At 40.2% G+C, this 20,311-nt stretch overlaps 1 protein-coding gene across 4 annotated transcripts in view; it reads left to right on the top strand.

Moving 5' to 3' along the window:
* EHBP1 (EH domain binding protein 1) overlaps positions 1-20,311 on the top strand; it is a 224,828-nt gene that overhangs the window by 34,908 nt on the left and 169,609 nt on the right. For all 4 annotated transcript variants that reach the window (XM_064446687.1, XM_064446686.1, XM_064446685.1 and 1 more), the window contains exons 4-5: positions 8,626-8,721; positions 17,963-18,016. In XM_064446687.1, the coding sequence (XP_064302757.1) occupies positions 8,626-8,721; positions 17,963-18,016 (150 nt within the window). The remainder of the gene's footprint in view (positions 1-8,625; positions 8,722-17,962; positions 18,017-20,311) is intronic.

Genomic DNA, 20,311 nt, shown 5'->3' with positions numbered 1-20,311 from the left:
GGCAGAGGATAGAGTTAATTTTAAAGCTTAGGTAGATGATATGATTTGAGCTGTGTGGGTCCAAGACTACAGATCAATAAATGTTCTTGATCTCTTACTCATCCTGCCAGTAAAATACTTTTCATCATATTTGTTTCATCTAATAGCTTTCTTGGAAGCAAGTCAAATGAATATTTCCTCTTATTTTATTTTTGATGGACACTGGGCTCAGTGGGTACAAAGCATTAATAATTTTCTATGTTCTTCAGCTTCTTTGAGAAGGAGGAGGAGAGGGATGAGGTCTTACCTTACTGTAAAGATGTTGTAAAGACTTTTTTGGAGGTTATGGTTTCTTTTAACTTTTCAGATCATTAGGGATAATGAAGGATATCCCTATGTTAGTGTACAGACTCACAGAATGGTTGAGGTTGGAAGAGACCTCTGGAGGTCAGCTGGTCCAATCCACCTGCTTAAACAGGGCCACCTGAAGGTGCTTGCCCAGGACTCTGTCCAGATGGCTTTTGAATATCTCCAAGGTGGGAGACTCTGAAACCTGTCAGGGCAACTTGTGCCAGTGCTTGGTCACCCTCACAGTGGAAAAAGTGTTTCCCGATGTTCAGAAGGAACCTCCTGTTTCACTTTGTGCCCACTGCCTCTTGTCCTGTCACTGGGCACCCCTGCGGAGAGCCTGACTCTGTACCCTCCCTTTAGGTATTTGTACACATCTATAAGATCCCCATGAACCTTCTCTTCTCCAGGTCTAGCAGTCCCAGCTCTCTCAGCTTTTCCTCCTATGATGATCCAGTCCCTTAAACATGTTCATGGCCCTTCGCTGGACTCTCCCCAGTAGCTCCATGTGTCTTTTATACTGGGAAAGTACAAGAGATATGTCATAAAAAATGTGGTGCAAATTTGAGCTGAAAGCTGAGTTCTTGATCTCCTTTTAAGCCCTTATTTTTCTGACTTTTCTATGATTTTGATATGCCTTCTCACCCACGTACTTTCTTTCCAAGTAAACTACCAGAGTGCTCCCTCAATTAGAAAAAATCATAGGAGACATGCAGGAGTCTGAACATTTTAGTTGTTACTGTGGGAAACATAAGATTGGAGCTGTAGTTTATGTTAAATTATAGTAAGTATTAAAGTTGTAAATGAACAGCAATAACCATTTAGAAAGAGCATTTAAATGGCAGTCTGATGGATGGAATACAGAACCACAAATGTATCCAGCAGCTACTGACCTTAATGCAGATTTAAGTTGCTTACAGTTCTATTCTGGGAAAGTCTGATTTTGATGCTTTTCAAGAGGCATGTCAAAACAAGATGGCTCTGTATAGCTGGACATCTTCATTGTGCATGCTGGGGGTTTGCAGAAGATGGCAATTTGCAGTCACAGAATCACAGTATGGTAGGGAAAGGGACCTCCAGAGATCATCCTGTCCAACCTGCCCTGCTTGAGCAGGTACACCTAAAGCAGGGAGCACAGGACTGTGTCCAGGCGGGTTTTGAATGTATCCAGGGAAGAAGACTCTACAACCTCTCTGTTCCACTGCTCTGTCACCCTCACAGTAAAGAAGTTTTTTCTCATGTTTAAGTGGAACTTCCTGTGTTCCATTTTGTGCCCCTTGTCCTATCATTGGCAGAATTACTGAGCAATCCTAGAACCAAAATGAACTTTCAGCCTGGGGCAGGGGGCAAAGTCACCAATCTACTGGTGCAAATGTTGTCTTTCTTCAAAATCAGGTAGGTGGGGCTTGCCACAACCGTCGAACCTCATTTAGACAGTTACCAGCCTCCATATTTGCAGAAGGTGGACCTTGTAGCAGTGGACTTGCTTAACTCTTCCTCTTTGGTATCCTGTTCCACTGGCATGTTGCTCCCAGGTTTTCAGGCCCTGGGCTTTTGGACTTGCCTTTTTTTTTTTTTTCAGCGGGGGAAGAATGTCTTTGTTCTAGTGTAGAACAAGGGAAAGATGTGTTGTAAATACATTTACCTTCATTTCACTGAGATGCTCTTGCATTTCCAGGCTTTGAACTAAGAAATTTCAATTTGAAAAGAGATGCTGCCATGATGTCAGGGAGGTACTTTCTGCTATTCCTGTGAATGTACACAGGCTTACAGTTGAATTATACATCTCTGAAGAACCAAATTTTCACTTGCTTCTAAGAGCCTGACAGAATTATTCTTCAAAGGTCCTTTTTATATCAAAACTGAAAGAAGGTGCCTTGCCTGTAATTTCAGCACTTCTGCTGCAAGTTTATTAAACAAAGAAGATATGGAACAATGTTGGGGACAGGGAAAGGACTTTAGCAGTAAGAGCAGAGCCAAGTGTAGGAGAGGGACAGGTCGTAAAAAGGATCTATATGTAGGGAGTGAAAAGGATCCCTTGTTATCCACAACAGCAGCCCACCTAGCCTTTGTTCAAGGATATGTCATCAGCAAAGCAGCAGTTGGGTCACCTGTTTTGTGGTCCTTGACAATCTGTTCCCTTTTCTGGCTGCTTCATTGCCTAGTACCAGCCCTGCTTGTCACTACCAGCTTCTTCACTGAGTGGAGTTACTAAGGCATGTTGTGACTCTGACATGCCGGTGACTTCCTGGGACCAGCACAGTTCAGTAATGGCACTCCTGGGGCTTCTCGGTTTATTCGTGAAGCAAGGGAGTCATGTTGAGTTGCAAATGCAAGTGGTCAAAATCAGGGAAGAGTCATTCTAATGGTCTGTGCGTACCCTTTCAGAGTTAGGTGAGGGAGAGCATAACGACTGAGTGGCGAGTGAAACTACTTAATCGATAAAGAAGTTGGAGGATCATTGTTAAAGAAGGTATAGAACATGAACAGAAAAGACTGCCTCACTGTTACGTGGTTACATGCTACCTTAATGAATTCAGTTTTGTCCTATCCTCATCTCTGTCTGGCCTCAGTCAGAAGCTTTGTAGGATTAAAGAGAGATTTGAGATATCTTTCCATTTTGTGGGTGTCTGGGGCATGGGGGACTGGCTTGCAACAGTATTGAGGAGCCATCATTGCACTTGAACTGAAAAAAGTCTGCTTTGGAAAACAAAACAAAAGGTTGTTTCATGCTTAATCCCTATAAAGTAAGGTCCTAGCTGATTTAAGCAGACCATGCAAAATTAGTGGAAACCAGCTATTCCTTTGGAGCTTGTAAATTGGGGACCATAATACCCTTCTTTTTGTCAAGGGTTCCATAAAGTTAAATTTTGGTGATGTTCTGAGATGCAGGGATGGATGTCTCTGAAAACTATGACAAAAATAAATCTGCATTCAGGTTTGGTTTTTTTTTTTTTTAATAAGAAGCCTGATAGATAAGGCCAGAAACTGCTTGATAAGAAGGCAAAGAAAATGTTTATCTGAGGATCATCTATTGTGGGCAGTGAATAAGGCAAGGTTTGGTGAGAGAAATAGCATGAATAATGTATTTAAGGAATATGTCATAAATGTGTATGTGTGAAATAAAGTTTGAACAACTAGTCCAGTGCTAAAGGATGTTTCCTAGTGAAGACAGGTTTTGCTCATTTTCCAAGCTTAGCAGTTTTTCTGTAGCTTTTTAGCAGTTATACATGGACGCATACTTGCAGTTGTAACACATTGGTGTGCTGATGAAGATGTTCGTGGGGAAGACCTGTGGGAACCTGCTAGTTTCCTTGTCTACTCTCAATGAACACCGACAGCAGTGGGTTGAATGAGGGCTGCCTGGCATTTCCAGGGCTTTGAACTTTCTTCTTTGACATGCGCTGTTTTCTGGACTGCATCCCAGGGTGAGGGTGTGATGGGAGCATCGTTCTGGTGCCCAGCCTCTTTAACTGGAGAGCTAAGCACAGTGATTTCAGGATGATCATGGGGATGCAAGCTGCAGTCTGGAGTATGGTCTTTAATTTGTCTCCTCCCTTTGTGATACCGAGCTATGGTACAGAAGGATAAACCATCCACAAACTGCCAGTTGAGGTTTCCTTTGGTGTGGAGAACTCGGGAGTTTTTCCCAGTCCATTCTTTTTCCAGCAGGTCTGTTATCAGCTGGATCGTACTGACTGTCTGCAGATGATATATGGCTTTGGTAGAACTAGTCACAAAGAGCAAATGAGAGCAATGCTTAGTCTTCACAAGCCATGCTGCTGTTGTGGAGGCACCAGATGAAGGATCTGGCTGCTTAATGTCAACTCTTCCTCTTTATTTTTTTTCCCTCTAACTGTCTAAGTGTTCTCCCTGGATAACACTGAAGAAGAGGGACTATCCCTACAAGCTGAGCTGCCCTAAGCACTGTTGGAGCCAGTGGAGCTTCTGCTTGGCCCTTGTGCCCTGAACGGTCTGTCACAGAGGCAAGTAGCAGAGCTGCTCTGATCATAGGCAGTGAACAAAAATTTTATCAGGGAAAGAAAAGCAGCAGCTCACTGGCTTACAATAAAAGCTGTTTCTGGGGCTGCAGGTGAGGAATAATGGTAGGTCTGGTTCTGACTTTTGCTTTTAAAAAACAATATTGAAGGCTTTTGATTCATAAATATAAACTGTTGCATAATTTGCAGCAGGCTTAAAATATTATGGTCAGCTCTAGGATCTTACAGGAAGTAACTTGCAGTTATCCTGCACAACAGAGGCAGGATGAGACAAGGCAGTAGTGAAGAAGGGAGAAAGCAAATGGGTAACATAAAGCATCTGGAAGTTTAGGCTCTTGAAATAATGTAATATTTTGCTTTCGAAGGGTCATGAAAGATTTTTGCAGAGACAAGGAAAAGTGTAAGCAGCAGTAAGCGGAGTTGGTCGTGATAGGGATGCCATATGTGCCACGTCATGAAAACCCCTACATACAGGGGCTAGGGAAGTTACTTCCATAATGCGCTGTAGTTGCCTGTATCTGCCTTGTCTTCATGATAAAGTGATGTACAGCTGGTAGAGGCATTTATTAACATCATGTTTGAAAGCAAAGTTCCTGATTGGGGGCTGTCTTCAACTTTATCTTTTTTTATTCAGATTTGAAAGACTGCTCTGTTTATACACTATAAACTAGATAGCTGAGCAGTGACTGTAAGGGAAGATTTATATTCAGGCTTTCTTGTGTTTTGTTGTTTGGTTCCCCCACCCCACCCAAGAACTGGCTAAAATATTCTGGTATAAGTTTGGTAGGGTTATTTTGGCTACACCCCACCCCCCAACCCCCTGTAAGAGGGTGACACTGGATTTATAAATGTTTGTACACTTTCTTACATTACACAGAGTTGATAGTAAATGTTTTTTAGACAGGAGGATGGTGCTTTAAAAATAATGGTGTTTATGAAATAACCTGGTTTGTTCCAAGTTTCACAGATATGAATTTGTATTTTGGAAAGCTGTGCAATGTCATCTTCTCCAGTACTCTGTCAGTTGTCATTGTCCAAGTTTACCTGTGGAATGGGAGGTAGTTTTATATGGTCAAGATCAGCCCCTGGCAGGTAATGATAAGAAAAGGTGGAATACCAAAGGCAGACCTTGGGTGAGCTACTCTCATCCTCTTTTGTTCAATCAATGTATTGCCATATGTTGAACTAGACAGAGCTGCTTTATAGTTTTCTGTAATCTTTCACCATTTGGTACTAGAGTTTCAGCAATGCCAGGAAATGTTACTTTTACGACTCAGCCCACTTGTAAAAGTAAGCCCACTCTGTGCTCCCCAGCAAAAACTGCTGGAGAACAAGACTTAAGTTTGTCTAGCCTGTGCGTGAGGTCAGAGAGGTGTGTGAGACTCTGTTATTTCACACAGTCAAAAAGTGGACACTTACCAAGAGTGAAGAGACTGTTCCTTGCTGATAATCGCTTAAGTGTTACTAAATGTTGAGAATTTGCACAAACGTCAGAACACTCTCCTTGTGTTTGAAATTACTGACTATTGAAGGCTGCTTGACAACAGTTTCAATATTTTCAGGAGTGTTTAACTTATTTTGAGTACAGTTTGTGAGCCCTTTAAATCATCGCCATTGTTAGCCCTTCCTCTGTGTTTTGCCCGTTTTACTTTTCCATTTCCCTTTCTCCTTCCTAACAAGCCAGACCTAGTTTTGATGTTATCTTTTTCTGTCATGCTGTTTGTGTGGTAGAGTGTGTTTATTTTTCAAAGCCAAAGGAGGATTTAATAACATTCAGCTGATCACAGAACAGCTTTCCTTTAAAAGTTCATTAGCTACGGCTTGTCTCTTGGTTGTTTCTTTCAGTGACATGCCTGTCACAGCAACAGAAAATCATATATATCCATGTGTGCGTCTTGCTAACTCTCCTGGTGGGAGGCAATGCTGATAAAGGGCTTGAAGTAAAGCTTTGCCTGCACCGGTGAATACTTGTTTTCTAGTTGTGTGGGGTTTGTTTGGGGTTTGGGTCGTTTTTTTTTTTTGTGGGGTGGGTTTTTTGTTTGTTAGGTTTGTTTTTTTTATAAATGGAACAAGTGATTCTCAATTGAGCAGGCTGTCAGTGCCTGGACCCTGGACATAGAAAGTTTGACATAATTTTCAGTATTGGCCAAAACCAGTAAGAAAGTGCAGGTTGCAGATATGCCATGAGCTCTTACTAGTCTTGTGAAAATGGATATCTAGAAAGAGGATGGAGTGCACCTATGGAGAAGTTGATTTATCTTACAAAATGCTACATGAGGACTGGCTGGCTGGCAGGTGAGCCTGGCCCTGGGTCGCTGCCTTGTGCCTGCTGAATATACCCATCAGGCAAGTTGAGAACGATGGGGGGAACTGCAGGTCCCGTGGAAGGGAGAAGTAAGCAGGAGCTCAAGTGGCTGTGGTAGGGGTGACAACTACTGTGGTGTGTGTTGCTGCTCACAAAACATCTTTTTCTTATAAAATAAGCTTGTGGAGTAAAGCTATGAACAGTGTTGTTTGCTCTGTTGTTCAGAAATTCATCCAGGCCTGCTTTAGAATAATGAGATTAGACTGAAATTTGTGGAGTTAAAAATAGTAGAAATTGGGTCCTTTCAAGTTGCTCTTTTTAAAAATTCCTTTCCTCAGATGCCCCAAATCATGTTATTTAAGTTTACTTTGCAAGCACAAAGCATAGAAACATACTGAAATTTATAATCTAATTAGGCATCTTTGGGAGCTGGGGTTTTAAGCAGAACACCAAAGGTGGAAAAAACTTGTGATAAAACTACAGGAGAGCTGGCAATGTTCAGCAAGAAAATAAAAATAACAGGATGGAAATGAGCATGCTGTATGTATGTAGCTGTGGAGGCAGGTAGGGCTCTCTTTGGTGGCTGCACAGGCTGGATTCTGCCAGCAGCTTCACATATCTTTGCAACTCTCCTCCTCATCTCCCTTCATCCTTCCTCTCCTTGCCCCTGCTGCCTTAGTTATTGTCACCTGTAGTTAATGTGCAGAATTCTGCTTTGTGAGGATTGAGGTATTAGAGTAAGAGCGAGTCTACTGGAGGTACCTGTGATGCTGCAGGCTCTGGTGAAAGCCCAGCCGAATGCAAGAGGGCTCATGAAGCAGCAGGCGGGTATGATGGGTCTGTCAGATATGAACCTGGCATCTGGAGTACACACTGCTTACAGTACAGAGCAGCAGAGAGTTATTGCCTCTATGTGATCAAATGGGACCAGCTTTGTCTTTCCCACCTTGGTATAGCAAAGCCATGTTTGAAGTTGCCCAGGTTACTTTAGGGTTCCTGAGAATCTGAGGCACAAGTCCTACTAGTATTATTATAGCAAAAATTTCTTCTAATAGGCAGTCTTCATCTGAAGTTTGGAGTATTGGAAGGAGTATAAAACTACAGTGAGTGATGCTCTAGAATTAAAAAAAGAAAACAAAGCCCAGTTAATTGGCTTCAGATAATAGTAAATAGATGGTACATTCTTTCCTCATAAAAACTCTACAGATCTTCAGTGACCCCTATGCTGCTCAGCAGTCACTTTTGATTCAGCATCCATCCCTCATTTGTCTTATAGCATCACAAAATGGATTAAGTTGAGCTTGGAAAAAAACATACTTATTCTGACATAGAAATGCTTACACATGTAAATATAAATGTAAATACAGACCACATGTCAATCCAAATAGATACTCAGAGGTAGACAAGTTCTCAGTCTGTTTTAGTGTGCTTTTATAATTATCTTTTCTAGGTGTAGGTAGCCCAGCATATTAATTAATAAGAATATAAATGTTTTAGTAGCATTTAACCTGTATTATAAATAATTGGTTTGTTGATTTTTTGCCTTTAAAAAATGTCTTTTTGCTCTATTTAGCTCTAAACATGGTTGTGGCTGCACTATGTGCTATACTCATCAAGTATTCTTTAAATAAAAGCATTCCCTCATCTGGATAGAAACAAATTAAAGCTCAGCTTGCTACAGAAGCTCTGGCCTTATGGCCTTGATTTTTGCAAAGCTCTGAGTGTCCTGGCCTGTGCTATGTGCTTAAAAACCCAGAGTATAATACCTTGTGATGAACAGCTTTAGTTCAGTGGAAAAAAAATGCCTGCTAGTGGTCTTACTCTCATTCTTGGTGATACCCTTGATAGTGTTCAGCAGAGTCATAGGTTTAAGAAAGAAGCCTTTTTGGAGTCAGTGACATGTTACTTCTACCTATACATGCTGGGTCCTGTGGAAGTTGAGTCAGCCCTTTTGTAATGGTGCTAAGACAACTGTTTCTTTTCTTCCTTTAGGCTCATAGCTGGCAGCCTGGAATCAAGAACCCATACCGTGGGGTGGTGGTATGGCCAGTTCCTGAAAATGTTGAAATAACTGTGACACTCTTTAAGGTATGGCTTGTTTGTTTGTTTTTTTTTTTAAGCATATCTTCCCATTTCATAAAGAGTATATATTTTCCAAAATTTCTGTTTGGAAATGACAGATTATAATCACAAAGGCCTAATCTTGCTGGGTTTAAGTTGTTAACTGTACAACCTTATGTCCCCAGCTTAAATTCTGGAGAGACGGATGTCTGCCAAAGCTCACTTATGTTGTTTAGTTAACACACTGAAATATCCCATTGAGCTGATTATGGCGAGTCATTGGCATAGAATTTAGTATATGTGTAACTGCGCACGTAGTACATGTGTAAGGGCTTGGCATGGGTTATAGCCTGGTTGGTTTTCTTCAAATACTGTAAGCCAGAAGTTGTCAAAACAGCCATTTCTAGACTGACTTGTTCAGTGCCAGTGCAGTGACCCTATTTCTTATGCTATTGACTGGGAACAGAATCCAGCTCTTAATTTCATAGTATTTAGTATGCCACACAAACATCAGAGTACTTTAGTGATTGCAATCGTAGGAGTGGATGTGGAGTATTGGAGTAGTACAGAGAATTCTAAGATTTTTGCAGGAAATTTTTTTTTTTTTTTAGGAACTGCATTTGTTCTATTATTAAAAAAGCAGCTTATTTGTGTTGCTGCAAAGCAGGAGGACAAACTGACAGTTATGCTAGAACTTATCTTCCCAAACCTCAGTGGGGAAAGTCCTTTCTGCATAAACAATGCACCTTTGCATGGGTGACAGCGTAGGAGGCTGACTGAGAGGCTGATGCTTTCTGTGATTTTATCATTCATTTTATCGTTCTTTCTTGTTCTTCACTCTGGTGTCTACAGCAACACTCTGGTTCTTATTTATAATTGCTGCCTTTACATCTTAGGGCAACAGTAACATACTTTTTTCTAATTAGTAATATTTATAGTTCTTTGTCTTGGAGACTTCCCTGAATAACTGCTTAGTAGTGGTTTCTGGTTAGCTCTAGAATGTGAATTTGTTACTTGGTTCATTGAGCCTAAAAAGGGGGTTGTTACCCCCCACCCCTTGGGATCACCAATGAACAGAAACTTCCCAGGTTGCCAGTGATGCTAACTATCATAAATTTGGCTCCCTTCTTAGCAGACACATAGTCTTCAATGGAGGTTCAAAAGTTCACTGGCAAAAATTGTTTGCCTTTGCATGCTTCAAGGGCCTCTACTTGGATTAAGAAGTTTAACACCATTATGTGATTATACTGCATGTCTATATAATCTGAATATGGTTATGTAACACAGTAAATGTTAATATTTTTAACATTAAAGTGATGCAGAAATGTACATGATTCTAGATAGTGTAGGAGATAACATGTTACGTGAAGTATGAGAAATTAAGTTTCTTTTGGGTGCAACTCTTGTGATGCTGCGGCTTTGGAGTAAAAGGGTCCCAGCGTTCTCCTGCCATCCCACACTACCTTTTTATTCCTACCTGCACTGTTTCATGGCTATGTTTTCTAGTACAGCACAACAAACTTGTAGTTGTGCCACTGAAAGCGAGTGTGAGGGCTGGGACCAGACAGTGAGGGGAGAGAAGGGCCTCTGGAACTGGTGTTAGGTATTACTACAGCCTTAATTTTACCCAGCACTGTGACTCTGCGGGCAGATCTGTTCGCTGGACTGCTTCCTCCTCTCCCCAAAAATGAGCCTGCCTGTTGCAATGGTTGTTCTGGGAGGAGAGGAAGGAGTGTGAGTAACGCCACAGGCTTTTATAATAAAAATATTGAGATCATACAGAAATCGTATTGTCAGGCAGCTTTTATGTAAATCTCCTCTAATTGATCCTCTGGCTCTTCCAACAAGAGTGCCTGAGAGTGGCCAAAACCACCTTTTTCTCTATAAGGATAGGTAGGCATGGTACAGAGCAGTGCTTTTTCAGCAAGCTGGGTAATGTGCCAGGAGCACTGTATCTATGTGAGACCAGCAGCCTGCCTGGATGAATGAGCTGTGAGTGATACGTGATTGCAAGCAGAATATGGTGTTAGCACAGTTTATGCTGTGCCCTGTCCTCTGATGGCTCTGGCTCGGTGCTACAGCAGCACTTCAGCTATAGTATGGGGTATGTCCTAACACCCGGAGAGCTGGCATTTCCATAGCTGGTATGTTCTGGGCAAAGACAGTCAAAAAGAACTAGCTATTTTTCACACATCTGGTGCGTTGGCTGCTCAGCGCTAGAGAAGTGGGAAGGGAAGTATGTCATAGCACATGGCAGCAGCCTTTTTGGAACCTGACTTACAAGTCAGGTATTTATATCATTCCTTCCTCTGGAAGGAGGGATGTGAAAGCAGTAAAGCTCAGGAAAAGAGGTGTCTCACCTTGTAGTTCTGTTAAAGTCCCTTTAGGAACCACTCCCCTGTGAAGGAGAGTGACTGCTGAAAGTTGGCAGTTTGCACTAAGCACACTTACCACAGCTGTGTTGTTTAACAAACAGTAGTTGTCCTTTTCCATTACAACCCAAGAAGCTAAGGGAAGCTGCTGACTCCATGTCCACACTAGCAGAGCCCACTGATGGGAGCAAGTTGCTCTGACAGAGCTTTGTAGCAATCACAGTTAACAAATTAGTGCAGTGGTGCTGTTTGAAATGGAGGTGCAGGGAAGGGAAAGAGCAGACTCCAGAATAGACAGCTACGTGTTTTGGGAAATGATTCACACAGTAGTGGCTGTGTGTTCGTAAGTGGCTGTTGAAATGTGTTGCTGGTAGGATTAGAAGATAAGTCGAGGTTTCGAGTGCTGATGAGAATGTTAAGAATATCCTCTCCAGTAGTCACCCATGGACACTTGAGAGCTGGCTAGCAAAGTGCCTGTGATCAGTCAACAGACGAGATATTTTGTATTATCTGCACATCCGTATTTTGGTGTTAGCTTGTTTCCAACAATATATTTGTAATTCTTAGGCAAGCAGAGCTAAGTATTGAAGAGACTCTAACCTTCATTTAGAAAACTTCCATGTCAAATAAATACCACCTTTTTGTTTCATTTAGCTTAGTTCTGGGCTGCTAGTAAAATTTCATAATACTCTGGAATCGTGGGGAAAAGCCTCAAAAGGATATATTGATTCAGCTTCTCGACTAACTCTAGGTCCTGCCCATCCAGCTGGCCAAAGTGCTAATTATGTAAGAAGTTCCATCTGTTCTGAAAGTTTGACTTCTTCCTTTGCCACACTAGACATTGATGTTTGGTTATGCCTTTGGGTTTTTCAACCAAAATGGGGAGAAAGAAACACTGTGAAACAATAAGCCTGTTGTGCATTTTAAGTCCATGATTTGTAGCGCTTTCATGGAAAGATCCACAAATGCCAGAAAAGCTAGCTGAATTCCCATTTTTCATTGTTTCCATGGTTGTACTCCGGAAGTTCATTTTTAAACTATCATATATGAAAGCTTGTATACTTTTCTTTGGTTTTATGTACCAACACATCCCTGTATCAGCTGAGGGAGATTTTAAATGAAATTTTCATTGCCAAGCAAGCCCAGTGCTTTTAGCAAAGTTAAGTGAACATCAATTGTACTATGAGGATTTAAATTGCAACACCATTATTTTCTAGCTTAAAAGCAAAGTGAACTTCCCAAGCAAAAATGTTTGTTCTTCTGGAGTAAGTGTGGACTTTGCTTCATTTGATAACAAAACCCACTTGTTTTGGCAGTAATATACATGGTTTATCGCACCAAGGTACTATTGCAACAAAGCTAGGGAAGATTACCAGCTCTTCATTCCAAAGTTTGAAAAAGGCATCACTTTCTAAGCACATAAAAAAATTGTTTATGAGTAAAATAAGAACAAAACAGATAATAAAAGGAGGCTTGTTTTGTTGAAAGTATTCCCATCCCCACATACCTCAGAATAAATCACATATAATTTTTCTTGAAAGCCTGAGTCAATCATGTGCTTTGATTATAGTGCAGTAACTGGCCATGCTCTAGCAGGAACGCTGCAGAAGAGCTAATACATTGTCTCAGGAAAGGAAAAAAAGAACCCCAAACCCTTCGATAAAGCCATTTCCCAGAAGCAAAGAAAAAAACTGGATTCAGAACATACTTGTTTCAGTTTAGGAGAGACCAGTGGTTTGACCAGATGCTACAGAGCATATTCAATAGGAGGAAAAACCAGCCCTGTAGACAAGATAATGTGTGTCAGATATGAAAATCATAAACCCAGGGAAGTGCACACCAAAAAATTAAATATCCAGTGTTAGTGTGGGGACTAGTTGTAAAAAATATATTAAAAGAAAAGTCAGTCCTTTTTGCCTTTCTAGCCCAGAGGCTTTCCAGGAAAACGCAAGCAGGTGTGAGCTTGGTGTGGTGATGTGCAAAGGCAGTTCTGCTGGTCTGCTCAGAGCTACCTGCTTTCTGGAAGCTCAGCAAAAGCTGACCACGGTTGAATGTAATTTTCTAGACTCATCAGACCTCATTGAAAGTGACAAGAACTGGGTCAAATTTGAGTCTTCTGCAGCTTCAAACAGCCCAAGTACAAAAGCTGAGGACAGATGCTGGAGTACCCAAAGCATCTGCTATAGGTCATTGGTAGAGGAAGATCACAAACCCTGTCATCATTTGATCTGATTCAGTATGACAGTCCTTAAGGAGTTATTCTCCAAGAAGAAGGACTGAAGATTAAGGCTGGTATGAAGTGATCTAATTGAAAGGCAAGCTTCAAAAGCCAGGAAAGCTTAGGAAAGGAGGGGAGGAAGGGACTAACAGGCTGAAGATCTTCCCCACCCACTCTGGCTGCTGATTAGGAGAAGGAGCAATCCCTTGTTTGCTGATATATCTTTCATTCCTATTACAAGAGATACAGAAATAACTCTGAAGACAACCTAAACTATTGGAGAAGGGTTACCTTTCTTCAGTTTTTCTGAAACTACCTTATTCACTGCCAAATGTTCTAGTCCTTGACAAAGCTCCTTGCAGAATGGGCTGATGATGGACTGATCAACAGAGAACAGAAAAATGTGACAGACACATTCTTTGTTCCCTTTCCCTTGTCCAAGCCCAGAAGAGTTGTCTGTTTTGGGGTAGTTGACACGTGGATGGGCAGAATGGAGTCACAGAAAGAAGCTGATGGGTGGGATTGCAGAGTAAAGTTTGTAGGACTGAGCTTGTTGAAGGCTAGCATATCTCTAAAACAGTAGTTAACACAGTTACTGGGAAAATGTGGGATGGGCTAGGTTTTTGCTGGTAGACTAAAGAGCTCTACTGATCTTGAGGGTTGGAGAAATGATTAACTAATAGTCTCAGTGTAGGAGACCCATAAGATGACCCGTAAGTCTTCTGATGACCCAGAAGACTTCTCACCTGAGTGTTACTTTTGAACACTGAAGTTACCTTATTCGGGGGGGGGAAGAAAATGGGTAGGGCAATAAAGAAGGCTCTAAAACTTAGTTGAAGGTACTGAAAAGGAGTGTCATACTGAGAGGCAAATGCATATGGAAAGAGAAGCAGGAAAATGGGGCCCATCTTTTGATATGAGCGTGATGATTCTTTTTTGCACAATAAAATGAGAAGGTACAGCAAGCCATTCAATCCATTTGCCCAAATATTCACAGTTTTCAATTCAAGGTAAAACCATAATGATAAAGTGTAATTCTGCATCTGTGGTGTGTTGGTAAAGGAAATGAGCATTATAAAATAAAATTATAAAATAAATGGCTCTTGAAAACTCCCTTTGTGTTACAGCAAGTTATGGTGCAGTTTCAGGCTGAGAAAAGTACTGGAGAGAGTTTGTTCCTTGAGCTTTTTAGGTAATTTTCATTATCATTTGCTTTCAGGAAGGAGGATGGGAATGAGGTCTGTTTATAACTCTTGTGTTTAGGTGCTTCCAGCAGTGCATTTTCAGTGATTACTTGTATCTGCTTGCAGGAGAGGTGAGGTTTTGTGTGCTATGTTATCGGGGGGGGCGGCTTTCATACAGTGAAGATTTCAAAGGCTGCTCTAACCGTTGTTCCTAGGGTGGTTGTTCTTTGCAATGGCATTTTTCCTTGAAGAGTTGTCAGCTATATAGTCCTCAAATAATAATTTTCTAAATTCATCGCATGAGTTTTGAGGGAAATGAATGGAGAATATAGGTTAGCCAGGGAGGGAAGTGAGCGTTGTTATGTTTTGTTACTGGTATTTACCCTCTTTGTGTCCAAAATAAGATGAAAGATTAGTCAAATTTATAGAAACATCACTTTTTATGGGGACTACACACAGAAGTGGTAGCCCAAAGGGTGAAATGGTGGTTGCAATAGAAACTGTGTTGTAACTATAATCATACAAGTGTCTGTTAATGCTGACCATATAATAAAGTTGTAAGTTAGCTAGAAATAGGACTATGCATGCTGCTCCCTGGGCTGCTAATAAAAGCATTTTAGTGAGAAGACTGAAGCCACTTACGTGTCTGTTTTAAAGAGATGCTGAGGCCTATGTCTATAAGGTTATTCAGGGTTTTCTGTTTCTAGAGGCATTTTAAGACTAACAAGAAATGTAGGGTTTTTAAAGAAAAATCTGTGTTTGTCTTTAAATCTGAAATATCTTACACATATGCAAAGTGTCCATATCTTGGCATATTTCATACTCTCTGAACTTTTGGTAAGGCTGTTCACTAGAGAAGTCCTTGAAGCTTTTAAATTATTTTTTTTTCTTATTCTGGGTAGTTGGTAGGGAGTTTGGGGGTAATACAGGCACGTTAATTGTTCAGATGTGTTCACAACTTACAAGTGCATGCCAAAATGCTGAATGTTAAGAATTCTTTTCATTATACAGTATTATTTTGCTTTATCAGATTATCAGAAATTCTCAGCAGAGCACCTGATTCTGTAGCCTTCAGAGGTGTGAATCAGTTTTATTGCCATTGATAGAAGAGCTTTGTTTTTCTTTATTGCCTTGCATGAACAAAAGAGTTTTGTTTGTTATATGGGATAAAATACTGGGCCTTGACTTTGCGAGCAGTTTTAGGTAAACCTGCAAGCTTGCATTAATAGCTTTTGGGGGAGTTATGAAAAAAATCGAGCAGGATGAAATATTTAAGAGTTTAGTCATATATTATGGAGTAGCTTATTAAAACATAAAGTGATTAATGATCCCATTAAATCTCATTGTGTCCTTTTATGCTGTATCAAAGGAAACAATTAAACAAAAAGTGAATTGCCCCAGGTTAACTCTTGAAAATAAGTACTTAATAGCTGGATTACAGAAAATTGTATCTTTAGAATTTATATAGGATACAGCAAACCAGCGGGTATTGTGCACTTTATTTACATAATAGAGTTCCACAAACCTGATTAATGTGATGGATATATAATTGCATAATCTGATATTTACAAGTACTTTAATTGGAACATGGAGATACCTCGGTATAATTTTGTATGTATCTACTTTCTCTTCTAACCTTATGGCTAATGGTACAGTACAGTACATTTGCAGTATTTAAATTATTCTGATTTTTAAAACTCTAAAAATATTTATCAAAAGAAATAATCAATTTTTGACATAAGTTTCTAGTAACATCTTATATTTTTTTCATTGAAACTATACCACATTGTTGGAGTAATGCATTTTAAAATGTGTATTGCATATGACACCTGTAGTTGTAGCTATTAAATACATAGCTCACGATGGTGCCAGCAGTATGATATGTTGTTGAACTCCATCTAAGCATGTTGATGCCCAGCAGGACTCTTCCTGCAAGGAGAGCCACTGTTTTACAGGGGGTCTGCAGAGCAGTGAACCCACTTTGCTAGATTTTGTAGGAAGGACTGTGCTGGAGGAGATAGGGTGATATCCTCTTAGAAGTGTTACTGTAGTTCATTCAAAGTGGAAGTATATTTAAGAGCACACTTTCTGAGTTATTTGTGTGCTGGAAAAAGAAAAAAAAAATCTTTTTGCTGGTTGTTCATGCTGCAAGCTCACTACTTACAAAATTATTTTGTGTATTTGATGAGAACTATTTAAAAAGAATCATTTGTAGTACTGCAATATAGTACCTCTAATCACTGTGTGTCTGACTTTAAGGTAAAACTGAGTGAAACAATGACGGTTAAAACAAAGACTACGACTAAGACAAGATGAGTGGAAAAGATTGAATGTGAGGCGTGTAGCATTCTGGAAAGATGGTACTAATGGAGATAAACAAGTAGAAGCAAAATATCTCGATCCATTTTGTTAATTTACAGCAGCAAGATGGAATTGGTGCGGTGCTTGGTGTAGTATTATGAGCAGGCTCCAAATAATAGAAAGAAAACTCTGCAGGTGCTGAGACGCCTCATATGGTGATGACAGATGCTGATTATGGGGAAGTGACATTTATCCACAAGCATCTGTAGCATGCATGCATCAGAGGTGAAGGAGTAATTGAGTGGTTTCCTGTAACTAGAAATAATAGGATAAAATTGAGGTATAGCAAAATCGGGCTTCGTGTCTGAAGAAAGCCTAAAGCCACATTCTCTTAGTGGGAGAAGCTGTTTTGAAAGAGGGGTAGAAGTTATTTTGTTACAGCTGTTTTAAAAGTATTTTTTTTTAAAGTAGGATCCTTGATATAGCCATGAAGGGGATGACTTAATGTCTCCACAGTTATCTTGATTGCAGACAACAGGAATACAGACCACACCACCAGACTGAAAGCTCATTAAATTGAAAACAAACACCAAATACACTAACCTCATTGTTATTTATCTTCCTGATGGTGAAAATGTTTTCTGATCCTCATGTGTGATGTAGTAGAAATGTTGTGAAGTGTAAGGTTAGGTATATAAGAAATTTGCAGTGAAATGTGACTCTGGATCTCTGCTCGTGCTGATGGACTCTGGGCATGAGGAGTTTGGGGTGATGCTTGCTCTAGGTGTATGCATTCTCATGCCAGGTGGGAGCAGTGGCTTCCTCCACTATTCTCTGCAAGGTGTAGATTTGTTGTGTTTATCTGGGAGGTGGAACTTAAGAACTAAAGGGAGATGTTGTGTTGTTTGTTTTTTTTTTTCCCTCTGGATGAAAGGAAATAGAATTCCAGGCCTTTATCAGAATCTACCTCATGTTTGTATCTGTAGGAGTCTTTATTGTCTTCACTGGCAGTTTTACCCCAACTTGCTCATCATCTTATTGACATCCATTGAAGGCTACGTCCTAGCTAAAATATTTCCCTCTGTCATCTTCAGTGGGTAAAAGTATTTCTATGAGTATATGAAAATCTTGCTGAGTTAAAATTTCTTGCACCCTGGATTATTAGACTTAAGTTCTCTGGTTTGTTTTTCTAGGATCCCCATGCCGAAGAGTTTGAAGACAAAGAATGGACATTTGTCATAGAGAATGTAAGCTGAAATGTTATGGTTTTTCTTTTTATATGTGTAACACTTAATAATTTTAAAGATTAAAGGGTGTCCAGATGCTGAAAAAGGCTTGGCTAAAATTTGAGCTGCTGAACCACAGTAAAGCCTTGCTCTGTAGTAATGTAGCCTAATTAAAATTCCTATTGTTATGTTACAATTAAAATACAGGAGAGGGGAGTACTATACTACACTGTTTAAATTCCTTCCCTGTAAGCATCAGTCTTCCTTGCATTATTTTGCTCTGAGCAATAGAGTAAACAAGTCAGAGGTGGGTTATGACTCATTGTTTTATGGGTTATGACGCATCATTTATCTACGAGCAGGGCAGTGAACAAGTCAGAGCTGTGTTATGACAGCTGTACATCCCAAATGGCAGCGCACCCTTCCCGATTTTGAATGCCACTCTTTAGCGAAGCGCAGTTTCATCACTTGAGTTTTACAGGTGTGGAAACTGAGGCAGGGTGGAGGGGTGGGACCAGCCATGGTCATTTAAGCGAAGAGCAAGAGAGTCATGATGTACCTCCTGCTCCCTGAGATCCCAGTCTCACTCTCTCTGTGTGTGTGAGCTGTCTTGCTCACCCAGTGAAAACTCAAAAGGTGGCTCCTGTGAATCTCTGGCTTCTCTGAGTTAGGAGCTCCCAGAACTTCCTGGAGAGCTGAGCTCCTGAGGGCTGTACAAACAATATGCTTTGCCAAACAGCAGGGATGATCATTGCATAGAGCAGTGCTTCATTAAGTACTTTTTTTCTTTCCCCAATCTGTACTGGGCTGCAGCTTCTGCTCTGGGGCTGCCTGGCCTGAATGAAAAATGAGGGAGCTGCTTTACCTGGAGTTTCCTTGAGGAAGAAACTTCTTTTTGAAATACATTTAAAAGGACTGTTGTATCAAGGCTGTGTGTTTATCTCTCATTAATATTATGTCATTATGGACTGTTTCTCAGTACCATGATTTAATTTTTATTTGTTGCTTTTAAACAAAAAAATATTGCTCTTCTACTGAGTTGTAGTAGTACCACACAGCACTAAAGTATGGGGAAGTAATGGAATTTGCATGTTATCTTTTTTGCCTAAAAATGCTGGTTTTTCTTTTTTGTCAATATCAGAATTGATTTGGATGTCCAAAGCTAAGATTTATTCTGATCGCCAGTGACTGAACATTTAAAAGGGCTGAAAGCAAAGTGCTGAATTTACACTTTTGTTTTGAAATGTCAAGTTTCTATTTTCATTTATGAGACTTATGAACACAAAACAGTTTAGTTGCTGTTTCCTGGAGTTTCTTTTTCTTTCTCACTGAGTTTATTTTAATCAGGGAAGTCTCTGTCACCAACTGTCACTGTACAAGTAACTTTGGATAAAACAATGTCAGTGTATTTCTCAGCCAACCCCTCTGAGTATAGTTGGATCTCCTGTGACATTGGCCACATATTTTTTTCAGAAGTTTATAGTGGGCATGTCCTGCTTCATAACACATTGCTGCTTTTCACATATCATCATATGATATACAGAGGTGGCAGTAGTCCATCTGCTGCATGCTGTTCTCGCTCTCTGCCTCAAATCTCCTCGGAGCTGCAGTAATTCTTGCAGAGTGGGAGGTTGCTTCAGTTGCTGTGTCCCAAAATGCAGCCTCTGCCAAAACAGAAGGTTCCAGTATGTATCAGTGATGTAGTAATCTTCTATTATGTGCAGACTTACTCCTTACAACCTCAGTTATGCCATTAGTTCATCCCACAGGAACTGCCAAATAGTCTTTGGTAGGTAGATGTTTATCCTTGGATTAGAGGATATATAAATATTATCCTCAAAATAATAAATTTAATGAATAATTTTACTGCAAAAACTATTGAGAGCTAAAGGAACTATAAAACTGGATGCTTTTGATACCTTTTTTTTTTTTTTTTTTAAAAAAAGTAACACTGTAGATACAGCCAAAAAAAATCTGGTCTACAAATATACTTAAAGATATGGAAAGTTTTTTTTCCAAGAGTAACAGCTCCACTTAGTGGTGGATGAAAATATGTTCATCTGTTTGCGCAAGTAACAAATGATCCAATGGCTAGTTGACATTTCTGAGCACAAAACACCTGCTTGTTAAAAATCTGGGAGCTGGGGAGGCAGGAGGTTGACCTCCTCCCTCCCTAAATTGTAGACATTTACTCATTCAGGCTTAACGTATGGTTTTCAAGGAACATATTTATCATCCTAATAAGGACAGGCCACCTTCGGGAAGTGTGAGGACATTTACAGTCCTTTGGGGGCTTTTCCTTTTCGCCCAAGTAAG

The sequence above is a fragment of the Phalacrocorax carbo genome, chromosome 3, assembly GCF_963921805.1.
Source record: "Phalacrocorax carbo chromosome 3, bPhaCar2.1, whole genome shotgun sequence".
NCBI lineage: Eukaryota > Metazoa > Chordata > Aves > Suliformes > Phalacrocoracidae > Phalacrocorax > Phalacrocorax carbo.
The sequence above is the reverse complement of the archived record's forward strand: the minus strand, read 5'-3'. Positions and strand labels throughout refer to the sequence as shown.